This window comes from Meleagris gallopavo, chromosome 3, assembly GCF_000146605.3.
Source record: "Meleagris gallopavo isolate NT-WF06-2002-E0010 breed Aviagen turkey brand Nicholas breeding stock chromosome 3, Turkey_5.1, whole genome shotgun sequence".
NCBI lineage: Eukaryota > Metazoa > Chordata > Aves > Galliformes > Phasianidae > Meleagris > Meleagris gallopavo.
In genome coordinates, this window is record NC_015013.2 from 66,340,324 (window position 1) to 66,352,324 (window position 12,001).

Genomic DNA, 12,001 nt, shown 5'->3' on the forward strand with positions numbered 1-12,001 from the left:
GCCTGGTCTAGTATTAAATGAGGAGGTTGGTGGCCCCACATGTGGCAGGGGAGTTGGAGATTTGTGATCCTTGAGGTCCCTTCCAACCCTGGTCATTCTGTGATTCTGTGATTCTGTGACAAGAACTTCAACTTTTCTAAGCAGTAACAGATACAAAATCTGGTCATATTCATAGACTGGTTCATGACAGCATGCTGCATTCAGATTTAGGGTTTCTTTACTTAGTTCAGGTTTTCTTTCTCTCTCTCTCTCTTTTTATTTGTCACATACTGTTTAACATCCAGCTAATTATTTACTTAAGCAAAGGAGTAACTTCTACCAATACATTACTGTTCAAATAGTTTAAATCTCCTATTTCATATCACAGTTCAGATAGAAAATATGAGTAGTAGAAGGAAATTTATAGTGTTGTTCATTGTCTGAGTAATTTGCTCTTTTTCAATGGTTCTTGTTAAATTTGCTTTTTTTTTTTTCTTTATGTGATTAGCTTTTGACACATTATAACTTGTTCTTGGGAAGCTGAGGAGAAATCAACTGAGCTGTGATTCTCATAGCAGGTGCTGCAGAGGTGAGTTGGGTCTCAGGTACCCATTGCCTCTGGGACTGTTTCAGTATTTTGGTGTCTGAGAACAGTGGTCACTGGTTCTGACTAAAATGGTACATATTAATAGATAATTCTGTGCATGTGCTTGTGTGTGTAGATCTACATATACTATAGATCTTAGTGACGTGAGGAATTTTGTTGTGTCACTGCAGCCATCTGTACCTTTGGCTGATATCCCTTTTCTGAATCCTTCCTATTTAGAGCATGTTTTTTAGGTTTAATACTTTTCTCTTGACAAATTTGTTTTGCATTGCATTACTGAAAACTAGACGTGTGGCGTGGAGGTTTTACAAATGACAAACAGCATGTGCTGACAACCCCAGCTCACAGGCTGTCCTCCTGATTGCGCATCTCAACACAAGGTTTGTCTTTTTTCAATAACATCAATTTTACTGCTTGTATTCAGTCTGTGATCCACTACAGACTCTCAGAGTTTGTGCTGGTTGTTCCTTGTTCTCCATCTGGTGTGTGAGATGCAGCTGATATTGCCCAGCACATTTTTCCCTCCTGAATGTTCCCCTGACTGTTTCAAACTATTTCCTGAGTTTGTTGAAATCATCCCAATTTGAACCCTGCTTTCCGATGTGCTTGCATTTCCTCTCTTCTCCGTATGATCCATAAATAACATCTGTGCTATTATTGAGGAGATTAAATAGGACTAGGCCAGAAGTCCACTCAAAACATCCTACCAGTTTGACACTGAACCAATGACAGTACAGATATTTTTTGTATCCTTTCTCTGTAGGAACAACTCAGTCTAGCCTAAGTTTATAGCACGTTTATGAAAATGTTTAATGGATGACTGTCAGTGCCTTACTGAAGTCACTAAAGGTGAGGTTCACCACTCTCCTTCCAGCCACAAGACTTCTCTGTCACTCTGGTAGAAGAAAATGACATTGGTTTGAGTTGATTTATTCAGATTGACCTCCATTATATTGCTCTCTTTCAGTTTCTCATAAATAGCTTGCCTGCCATTCTATTTGGAATTTTTCGGAGGCTTTGCTATACTCTTTGCCCTGTAAGTTTCTGGCCTCTCATTTTATCCTTCCTCAGAAGTTACAGGACCTGTATTTCTGCTTTTAGTCATATCTATGCAATCATCCCATTCAGAACTTTGTTGTTAGCAACTGGCTTTTTTTTTTGGATTGTTTTTCGAGGTCAGATGCAGTTAATCTAAGATGTGAGCTAGCCATAACACACAGGCCTTGCAAAGGCAGGGGAATACAATCTTCAAATTATTCCTGTTCCTTGACACACATCTTCCAAAGTCATTATCTTAGACTCTAATGGCTGCCTTTTTATTTCATAATGCGATCTCTACCCAAGTGGATACAGCACCAGTATAAACTGTGATGATGGTTCTTGATTACATCACATTCTTCAGGTAGAGGAAGCACCACGGAGAGCCTTAGTGTTGGCTCCTGCACTCCTGGCCAGAGGCTCAGATTCTATCTGGAAAGTGGAGACTTTTATGCAACTACCCTTGAATAATCTGACTGCTTGTTCTCTTGTTAATTTAAATCAAAACATTTATGTTAACCAGGTAATTAGGGGCCTTCAGTGTTATGTCTTATCATTTCAAATTGCTTCATAATCCCACTATTAGCAAAGAGGGAAGATTTGTGAAAGAGTTAATATTCTCTTTAAATGATTTTGCCTATACACGCATATAAGAATCATTAAGGTAAAAAACTGAACGCTATGGTGCAAAGCATGAGAAGGTGGCACAAAGTTATATGAAGCTGTGCCTCTCTGCTAGGAACTTCTGAGTACAAGATAACTGAATCTTCCACATTCACTGTCTTTAATTTTCATATCCAATGTGCAGAGTTTCCAAGTAAAAGCTGAGAGATAAATGAGATTATTGCTGGCATGTTCATTAATGTAAGTATTGTACAGTAGCTAGATACAGGAAATATCTTTTCTTTCCAGTAATTATGTCTGTAGATTTCCCAAAGAAGCATAAAGCTCAGTCAGACTTGATACGGGCTGTGCTTTAGCTGATCTGTCATGCAGCTCCACTACAGACATCTCCTGTAGCTTTAGCCCTAGCTGTTAAAGCATTTATAAGCTTTGAAGCATCAATTTATAAGCTTTGAAGGATCAATTCTCACAGTGTTTTTGACCCTATTGCTCACGCAGATGCCTATATGGAAGCTGTGTCCACAAGGAAATGTGCTAGGAAGTAGATACGTTCACTAGGAAGTAAATTGAGAAAAGCCTTTTTCCCTGCCTTACACATCTCACATAGTATAATCAATATTGGTGACCACATTAAAAAAGTATGCATGTTTTAATCTAACTAGTCTTAACTACCACTCTATTGAGTACCTGAAAATAGATCCAACTGTAATCCAGTTATTGCACCCTTCCTAATCCCTGAATCATGCCATTTCTCACAATTTTAGTTTTTAAAATGTTCATAACATTTGAGGAAATTATATTTAAATATTGATTTCCTACCCAAAAAGTGAAAAAAACAAAACACAATCCTTTGAAAATGCTACATGGACAGTGTCTGCTTTACACAGCTTTCTTTCTCTTTAGTGTCTCAGGGAATACATTATTCCAAATGTTGTTGTACCCTTTAGTCCAAATAACATCATTTTATTGTGTTTCCTATCTGCAGTACAATGGCCAATGGCCAATCACAACGTTCCCCATTGAAATGGCAAGGATGTGCTTTAATTACCTCTTTAACAAAGACCTTGATTACATTTCAATTCCAGGATTTCTGAAGGCGATTTTTCAAGGCATCAGCCTATTTGTTTCTAACTGATTACCCCTTCGGCTCTGCTAACCTTTCACTCCATTTTAACACAGACATCAACAGAACATCTTTAATACAAAATGAAAATTAAGGAAGGTAACAACATCTTAAAAGGCAGAGTTGAGCAAATTTCTATACAGTGAAGAGTTTGTAAGCATGGCAAGGAGTTTCTCTATGAAAAAGATATGTAGTGAGGATCTGTTATGAAGGGCAACTTATTTAATAACTCTGTGTAATCCCCTCCCCCATCTTTGGCATTCCTAGAACAGTTACTGCCTGATGAAATGTCCAATAGGCATCAAGGTAGTGTAACTACAACAGCACCAAAGGCCTTGCGTTGGTCCCTAGGATGTGTGCAAATAAGCTTTGCAATATAATTGCAATACCACAAATGTGAACTCACCAAGAACAACTGAAAAGAGTTTAAAGGTACGTGGGACACCAACACAGGACAAAGACTTTGCTAGAGAGTCTGTGGCCTCTCCTCCCTGCTCCTTGTTGCACAGAAGTGAGTGGACTGTTGTGCACAGAATCACAGATTTAGCTATGCATCACCCAGAGACACTTTCTATTGCAAATAGTCAAATTCTGTCCAGTCCAAGGCAACAGCCACAGCACCCACAGGCCAGAGGCAGCTTTTGCTTGATTTCAGTAGTCCCAATGGTCTCTGTAGCAAGCAGAGGATGAGGTGGGTACTAGATCAAGCTGATTAGCTTAAACAATGCTATTCATATGCCAGCATCAGGATACTCTCATGCCTAGATTAAGCAGCAGGCAAATGGAAAATTCACACATTTGGCAATGTGTTCAAGACATAGGCATCTTATCATGGTTTGGACATTCATTCCATGAGTATCTAGCCCATGTAAAATGTTTAGTAGAGGAGAAAAGCGTATCTGTAGTTAGGCACGAAACAAACCTTCAGACCACACAGTTCATATAAACTTTAATTTCTTTTGGAGACCCCAAGGACTGCATTATGTGCTGCAGTATCCCAAAGCGCTCCATTTCTGCGCTGATGTGTGCCACCTGCCTCATTGTTTTCGCTTTCCACACTATCAGTCCGGTTGCACTTTTCCTGTTTTGGAAAGTCCCCAGCTCACATGACATTTTGAAGTGACCTTCATATGGAGTGAAAATGCCAAATACTGGGATCCTAATAACATACCTGCGTCTTGTTAGGAATTTTAATCCTCAGACTCTGGAATATTAAATGCAATTCAAAAATCCATACAGAGGAGAGGAGAAAGGTGGGTTATGTGAGAGGAAAGGAGAAGACAGTAAATGAATGAGAACTGAGTGAACAGTCTTATTTTTTCCCCAGTCCTGGAAAAACACAGCTTGTACCAAACTGAATGTTTATTTCCTTTTCTTGAGGAAGTAAAAAAACTGAAAACTGACATTCAGTTGGAGAGGAAAATTTTCCATTTAAACTCAAGAGAAGCATTTACAGGTTGCTGAAAGAAAAGCAAAGGAAATAAAGAGTGTGTTTGCAGCACTCACCACTCTGCGTGCAGCTCTGAGCTGGAGAACAGCTCGGACAGCTTGTGAATGATGTTATGTTACAAGGGGCAGCGCTTTATTTACAGTCCTTGTAACAGACACTGAAGACTTAGAGTCTCAGAAACTCTGACTCTCACAAATGTGAATCTTAATGGCAAAACAGAAGAATTTGCTCCTTTCTTACCCCCACTTAGGTTGGAGACCCGTATAAAGTTATCTGTAAATCACAACTCATATTTTCTAGGATGCCTCTTGTACCTTCAGGCAGCTGCTTCCAGTGAGTATGCATCGATACAATTGTGATCAAAGCCAGACCTAGTCTCAAGCTTCTCCAATGATAGGTAGAGAAGAAAAGTGACCTTTACATTTTGCATTTACAGATGACATTCACTTCCTAATTATCTGCTCAGCTGCACCGATTCAGATACTGACATTCCGGATCTCCCTTACTGTGAGAATTCATGTTCTCAACTGCAGAACCAGTAGGCAAAGGTTCACATTAGCACTGCAGCTACTAACAAGCCAAAATAAACACATCTGCCTATCACAGCAGTTTTAACCCCCCAGAGAAGGCAGAGAGAGTCCTGCATGATGACGTGGAGGTGATGAAAAGGGAAGAAATACTCCTCTTTGTGTTGTTAACATGAATGCTGTGGTATTACTGAATGCCAGTTAAGGAAGGCAAAAAGTAATAAGCTGCTCCAATGCTTTTGGATTAAGGAGATTTTCTGTTTTTTCCTTAGTTAAAAGCACAAAGTACAATAGGAAGAATGAACAGCTTAGTTACTCTATTGGGTTTAGCAGCAAATTCTATCCATTGAAATCTCTCTGTGTGCTTAACTCTAAACCCATGCTTAAAAATTGCTAGAAGTAAAAGGAATTGCTTTGCAAAATGAAACTCTCTAGCACTAAGATTTCCGGAGTTCATTGAGAGCTGTTTCACACTTCTTTTGAAAGTTCAAAGGCTGCTGGGCAGAGAAATATGGAATATATCCTGATAATTCATCCTCCTAAAGGTGCTCTCTTCCAAGCAAATGCCAGGTTATAGAAATTGGTACGAAGAGAAATATAAGCATTTTAGGATGAGAACAGTGAGAACAAATGATGCAGTAAAACTAAAAGACTGAAACAATAAATCATACTGCAAGTCAAAAATTATTGTGGTTAAGATGATTTTCCCTATAGGAACTATTCAGCAATAAAATCATTTACAGGAAAGTGACAAATTGCAGCCATGAGATGAGAACTTTCACACACATCAAGAAAACAGTGTTAGCCCTCTCCCAGAGGCAGATCGATTGTATTTTAGCATTTTATGCAGAAAAAGCCTGACCATCTACACAGACAAGAACAACAGAAAAGATGGGCAGCATCCAAGAAAGCAAACTTTAAAAATTGATGTGCAGACGCTCTATTTCATTTATTGAGAAGCTTTTATTGAGGCACCACAATATTCTGGATTAGTCACACTATGGCTCTGGAATATCAAATTATAATGCAGTCATTTTCCCAATAAAAGGAAATAAAATAAAGAAGCACAGTGCATGAAGCTTTGATCACTGGGCTAGTGAGAGTTTTTAGAGCCAATCCCAGTCCGGTGCAGAGAAGGTGTTTCTTCACACTCTTTCATAGACTCTAGTGCAGACAACCCCTTTCATGGCACACTCCTAAGGCACAAAAGAAAAGATTAATATAAGAATCTCATTGGCAGCAAATATGTCTTGTGCAGTACCACTGAACTCACTGAAAATCCAGATGTCATATTTTGAAAATCTGTATAATTTTTAGAGCAGATAGCAAAACTATAGTTACAGTGCAATATGTGATTTTTTGTTTGTTTGTTTTTTCTTTTAATCAAATGGCATATAATGACAAAAAGAATGCAAAATTAACTTCAGCTTACAGGAAAAAAAAAGCACTCTCGTTGTACTGGCTTGATAGAAACATCATCAAGGCCGAGTTTATCATACTGTGGCTCACAAACGCTTTCAGTTTTACAAACACTGTTTTTGTGGAAACAGATGCAGCCTGTGCAGCTCAGAGGTCAGGATTCTGGCCTACAAAACTTTGCACTCATGAATCACGAAATGTTTCCCCTAACCCCTTTGTCCTGGTGGCCCTCAGTGGCTCTCAATGACTCACAGCCACCAGGCCAGTGCGACAGAGGTAGCAGAACATGAGGCAGGGCTCAGCAATGTGCAGAAATGAGTCCTCCTCAGCAGTCCTGTCCTAGGCCAGGGATAGGCCACAGGCAGCTGATGGAATGAGCAAAACACTGACACAGGCTGCCCAGAGAAGCTATGCTCTATGCCTGGAGATGTTCAAGGCCAGAGTAGATGGGGCCCTGAGCAGCCTGATCCCCTCATGGCAGGGGGTTGGAATTGAGTGGTCCTTGAAGTCCCTTCCATCCAAAGACATCCTATCATTCTGTGATTCTAAGATTCTTCTCTTTATTCAGAAGTAAAATCTCAATTCCTTAAAATGTATTACGACACCTGTGGCTTTTATATGCCTAGTAGAGAATCATAGAATCATAGAATTGCTCAGGTTGGAAAAGACCTTCAAGATCATCAAGTCCAAATGCAACCTAACCATACTACCTTAACTCTAACAACTCATCACTAAATCATGTCCCTGAGCACCACATCCAAATGGTTTTTAAACATATCTAGGGAGGGTGACTCAACCACCTCCCTAGGGAGCCTATTCCAGTGCTTAACAACCCTTTCTGTAAGAAAGGTAGGCAGGTTAGATGGATTGAGGAAAGTCCCCAGCCTTCATGAAGTGTGGGCTTCTCTCAATGCCAAGGGCCTTTCAGAGGAGCCATCAGGAACATCAGAACATCACCAGCAGAATTAGGCATAGAGAACTGCCTTTCATGCAATAAACCTCCAGCACCTTTAGCTAGATGTGCTCATGCCTGAAAAACAAACAGTACTATGAACTGACTGGCACAAGTAGAAACAGGTGTGCAAAAAAGGGATGAAATCAATTTTCTTAGGTGGACAGGATTCATTCTAAAGATGGAAAAAAGCAAAGAGCCATTCCAGGGACAGAAATTTCTGGCTTGCAAACTTCTTTTTACATTTCACAGATTTCTACTCTATGAAAATTGCATTTCTTTTAGGCAGAATAATTTTGAGATCAGTATATATGATCTCAAATCATGACAACTCTGCCAGTATAATTTCTTTAATGACTATTTGCTGTTATGGAATAATATTTATTTCCTTCCAGATTGTTTCCTAAGCTTGTTTCCCATTTTCTCCATACTTATTTCTCTCAAAAGCCAAAACTGCCACTCTGCTTAGACAGAGGCCAACTGAACGTTGCATCTTCCTGCCATGCAGCAGCATACAAGGAGTGAGAGCCTGGTACTTACCACCACCATTTTCCCATCAACCAGTCTTCTTTTTATTGTGGTTTCCTTGCCATTCCACTTCTGAACTTGAACCAATGACCCTTTCTCCAAGGTTACAACACTCTACAAAGGCCAAGAAAAGAGTCTCAAACTGTAATCAAAACTTTGCAGATTAGAATAGCAACTCATTTTATATTCAGCCAGATCTGCGTTCTCTGCTAATGATAAACTTCTTACCAGTGGTGCCAGCATCATACTATTTCTTCTTTCAGTGCTTTTCTTGAATAACCTGGGAATTTCACAGTACACTAAGAGGGTAAGAAAAACTCCTCCTGTCTCTCTTCTAGTATGTTAGGACCACTCAGAGAACATCAGCCCCCTTACCTTGACTTTCCGGTCATCTGCTGTTGTTTCATCAAACTGCTGACCCAATTTGAAGGAAATCTCTGTATTTTTGAAGGTGCTTTCCGTTCTGAGGGTTACTATGTCCCCTTTCATACTAATGATCACATTGGGCTTTGACAGGCCACCCAGTTTCCTGGTTGCTAAGCCCACTCCTAGAAATCAGGAACAAAACTGTCATTACATTCTAGGAAGCAAAAAGCTCAGTATCACAGTATCATTTTTAAAAACTTCAGTAGAAAAATGAGGAAAAGTTTATTCCTGAATACTATAATGCTTTCTTCATATGAGACACTGATTCTTCATATGTGGAAGCTCTGTATTCAGATGGTCATGCAACTCCAGTTGATAGCATGTGCCTCCAGCAAGAAGCAGATTCACTTGAGTATGTACTGGTGTATACATTTAACTAGGAAGAAATACTGGTGGTTAGTAGTGTGCATGTATCTTTGTAGAGATAGAACTGTTTCTCACAAAAGCTCAACTAAATCTTTTTTATATAAAAATTGTTAAATAATCTTAGAATCTGAACTTCTCTTAGCTAGATGCGGGGAGGAAACTGGATTCTGAACTGCCAATATGCTGTTACTTATTCATTAAAGCAAAGAATATACTGGAGAATGGGCAATTCCTAGGTTTTTACTAAGATACCTTAGGGATCCTAACTCTTGAATTTCAGAGGAAAAGGCAAGTACATGTATAAATAATGATGTATCACTGCTTTATAAAAACAGAAAGGGGATAGCTGTAGTTGTTGCATTAATGCTATGAAGTGCTCATATGAGAAGATACATATAAAAGGATATATGTTGTTATCTGTAAAGTATAATACTATTTGCAGTAATTATTCAGTACTGAAACATTTCTGTTCCAATCTTCAGAAAAATGTCTGTAGCTGAACTTGTATCCTACATTTACTCTGGTTAATTAATTTACTGAAGTTCTTTTGTTACTCAGTTTAACATTTCAAATAAGGGGAATTAGTGTCTCAGTGAATCATTTTATATAGCAAAAGAAATGCTGTAACTGACTGTGTGCACTTGCTATCTAGGAATGAAGCCAGCATTAGAATTAAAAACAATGCCCAATTGATTACATTCCTGGCATTTCTCAGAAACAGATATATTCATTCATAGGATTTAGAACTCCGAAACCAAAGTGTCATGAGACATCAGCTCCATTATATATTGTAAATTATCACAAATCACGAGTTTGTGCAATGAAGAGAAACATAAAACAATGCTGCATCTCCTTAGATCCTTCTCATTACAAACAGGTTAGATCAGGTTAGTTCACTTAGACAGAGGTAAATTTGTAACAGAAGCCTTTATTTTCTTTCCATGTTAGGTGTTGAGGAAGTAAGTTATGCTAGAAAAATAATTGCAATGCCTATATGGCCAGAAAGAAAGCACTATGCATGAGCAAAGCATAAGATGAAGAAGCGGCATTTGCAAAGGAAACTTACTTGGAAAAAAAAAAAAAGAAAGAAAGAAAAAAGAAAAAGAAGAAAAAGAAAAAGCACACAACATCTCTCACCCAGTTCTTTCATATAGTCATCAAAATTTTCACTGGAGACAAGTTTCCAGGTTCCCACAAATCGGTTACACATCGTGTTGGCTTTGTGAGGCAGTGGTCCTAGAGAGAGGCAGCAGTCACAGATGCTTTTGGTGGGAGCCAAAGAAATGTTGTGCCTGACTCAGATCTCTTTTGCCTCCTTTTAAAGATGTCCAGTCCCTGTAATGGTCAGAATGGGCCAATGGGAGCAGCAGTGCCAGGGCAAGACAATGTGCACCTTGTCCAAGGCAGCCGTATCTGTACCAAGGCTCCGGGTGACGCCTGCCTCAGCTTCCTCCACTGACAGATCAGGACAGTGAGGCACACATGGGGATGGGGATGTGAGGCTACTGCTGGAAACATGGAGCAGTCTGAGGACTGCGGTGGGATCTGAGCCATATGTAGCCATCAGCCACTTTATCCCTCTGAAATTCAGCTCTGACTGTCCTCCCAACACCATTCTGCTGCTGTCACCATTACTATTGTTGTCATTTTCATCCCCCTGAGCCTCCTTTTCTCCAGGCTGAGCAGCCCCAGTTCTCTCAGTTTTTCCTCACAGGAGTTGCTCCAGTCCCTTAATCACCTTAATGGTCCTTTCCTGGACTGTCTCAAGTATGTCCAGGTCTCTCCTGTACTGGGGAGCCCAAAACTAGATACATTTCTCCAGGTGTAGCCTCATCAGTGCTTAGCAGAGGTGATGACATTCCTTGGCCTGCTGGCAATACTACTCTTAATGCAGCCCAGGATATCATTAGTACTCTTTGTGGCAAGGACACTCTGCTAACTATGTTAACCTGGCATTAGAAACACTGAGTTTGAAAGTTGGAAAAGCTTTTTTTGTAAAGGTGCATTTAGAATTACTGTGTTGTGGTTAGTAACATAAACCATATGTGTACTTGACAGGTGAGAATGTGAAGAATTGTAATTCAAGACAACCCAAAATACATGAAAACTGCAGTGTGAGACCACATCAAGTGTAATTCTGCCGTTCTCCTTTCTAAACTAACTTCCTGGAGAAAATGATTGTTTGTTACATGAAAGTATTAAGAGGCTTCTTTCCTATTTGGCTTCTATACTTATTTGTTGTTTTTTTTTTTTTTGCATAATTAATTTCTGAGCTACGACCATATATGGGAACATCTCAAATCTTCACTACAAGGATGAAGAGATGCTGGTATGACAGGTAGCAGAACTGAGTTTGTTGCATCCAGGATAGAAAGAGTGGAATGGAACTGATGCTGGGATGCGGTAGCAAAGACGTGAGTCTTGTCTCAACAGCTGCCATATGCAGTAAGGGAAAAATGCTTAAACAGAAGTAAGAAACAACTTGGGCAGGGAATATAAAATAATCTCTGAATTATTCTGAGGTTGTGTGGAAATGTCAGAGTCTTAAATTACAAATATTGGTTGTAAATGCAAAACATTTTTATCCTATCAGTCCTAAGATGAATGAGGATAAATTGAGAGAAGTTCCCATTATTGCTCAGGTCTAATTACAGTGCAATGTAAGGGGGTTCAGTCCAGAGTAATTAAAATAAAAAGAAATAAAAGAATAAGTCTTTCTTCCCACAATAGGAAGCAGATATTTTGTCTGTAAAATGTACATAAGTGTGAATGAATTTATGAATATGTCCACACAGTGTTATTCTAAAACATTACATCATATTTAGTGTAAGAAATGGCTAGGTCTTTTATCCAATCTTTGGAAATGAGAAAGCTTCTTCTAAATGAAACTATCCATTATTTCTCAATGAATAATAGGAAAATATTCTACCGTCGTCCCTCAGGCATTCTTTGTTCTTTCATT

At 39.2% G+C, this 12,001-nt stretch overlaps 1 protein-coding gene across 1 annotated transcript; it reads right to left on the bottom strand.

The window, feature by feature from the left end:
- Positions 1–6,278: 6,278 nt before the first annotated feature.
- Positions 6,279–10,350, bottom strand: LOC100550128 (myelin P2 protein). Its single transcript, XM_003205138.4, has 4 exons — positions 10,177–10,350; positions 8,623–8,795; positions 8,260–8,361; positions 6,279–6,544 (listed from the first exon to the last, which is right to left on the bottom strand). The coding sequence occupies exons 1-4, from the start codon at positions 10,247–10,249 to the stop codon at positions 6,494–6,496; spliced, it is 399 nt and encodes a 132-aa protein (XP_003205186.1). The 5' UTR covers positions 10,250–10,350; the 3' UTR covers positions 6,279–6,493.
- Between the last annotated feature and the right edge of the window lie 1,651 nt (positions 10,351–12,001).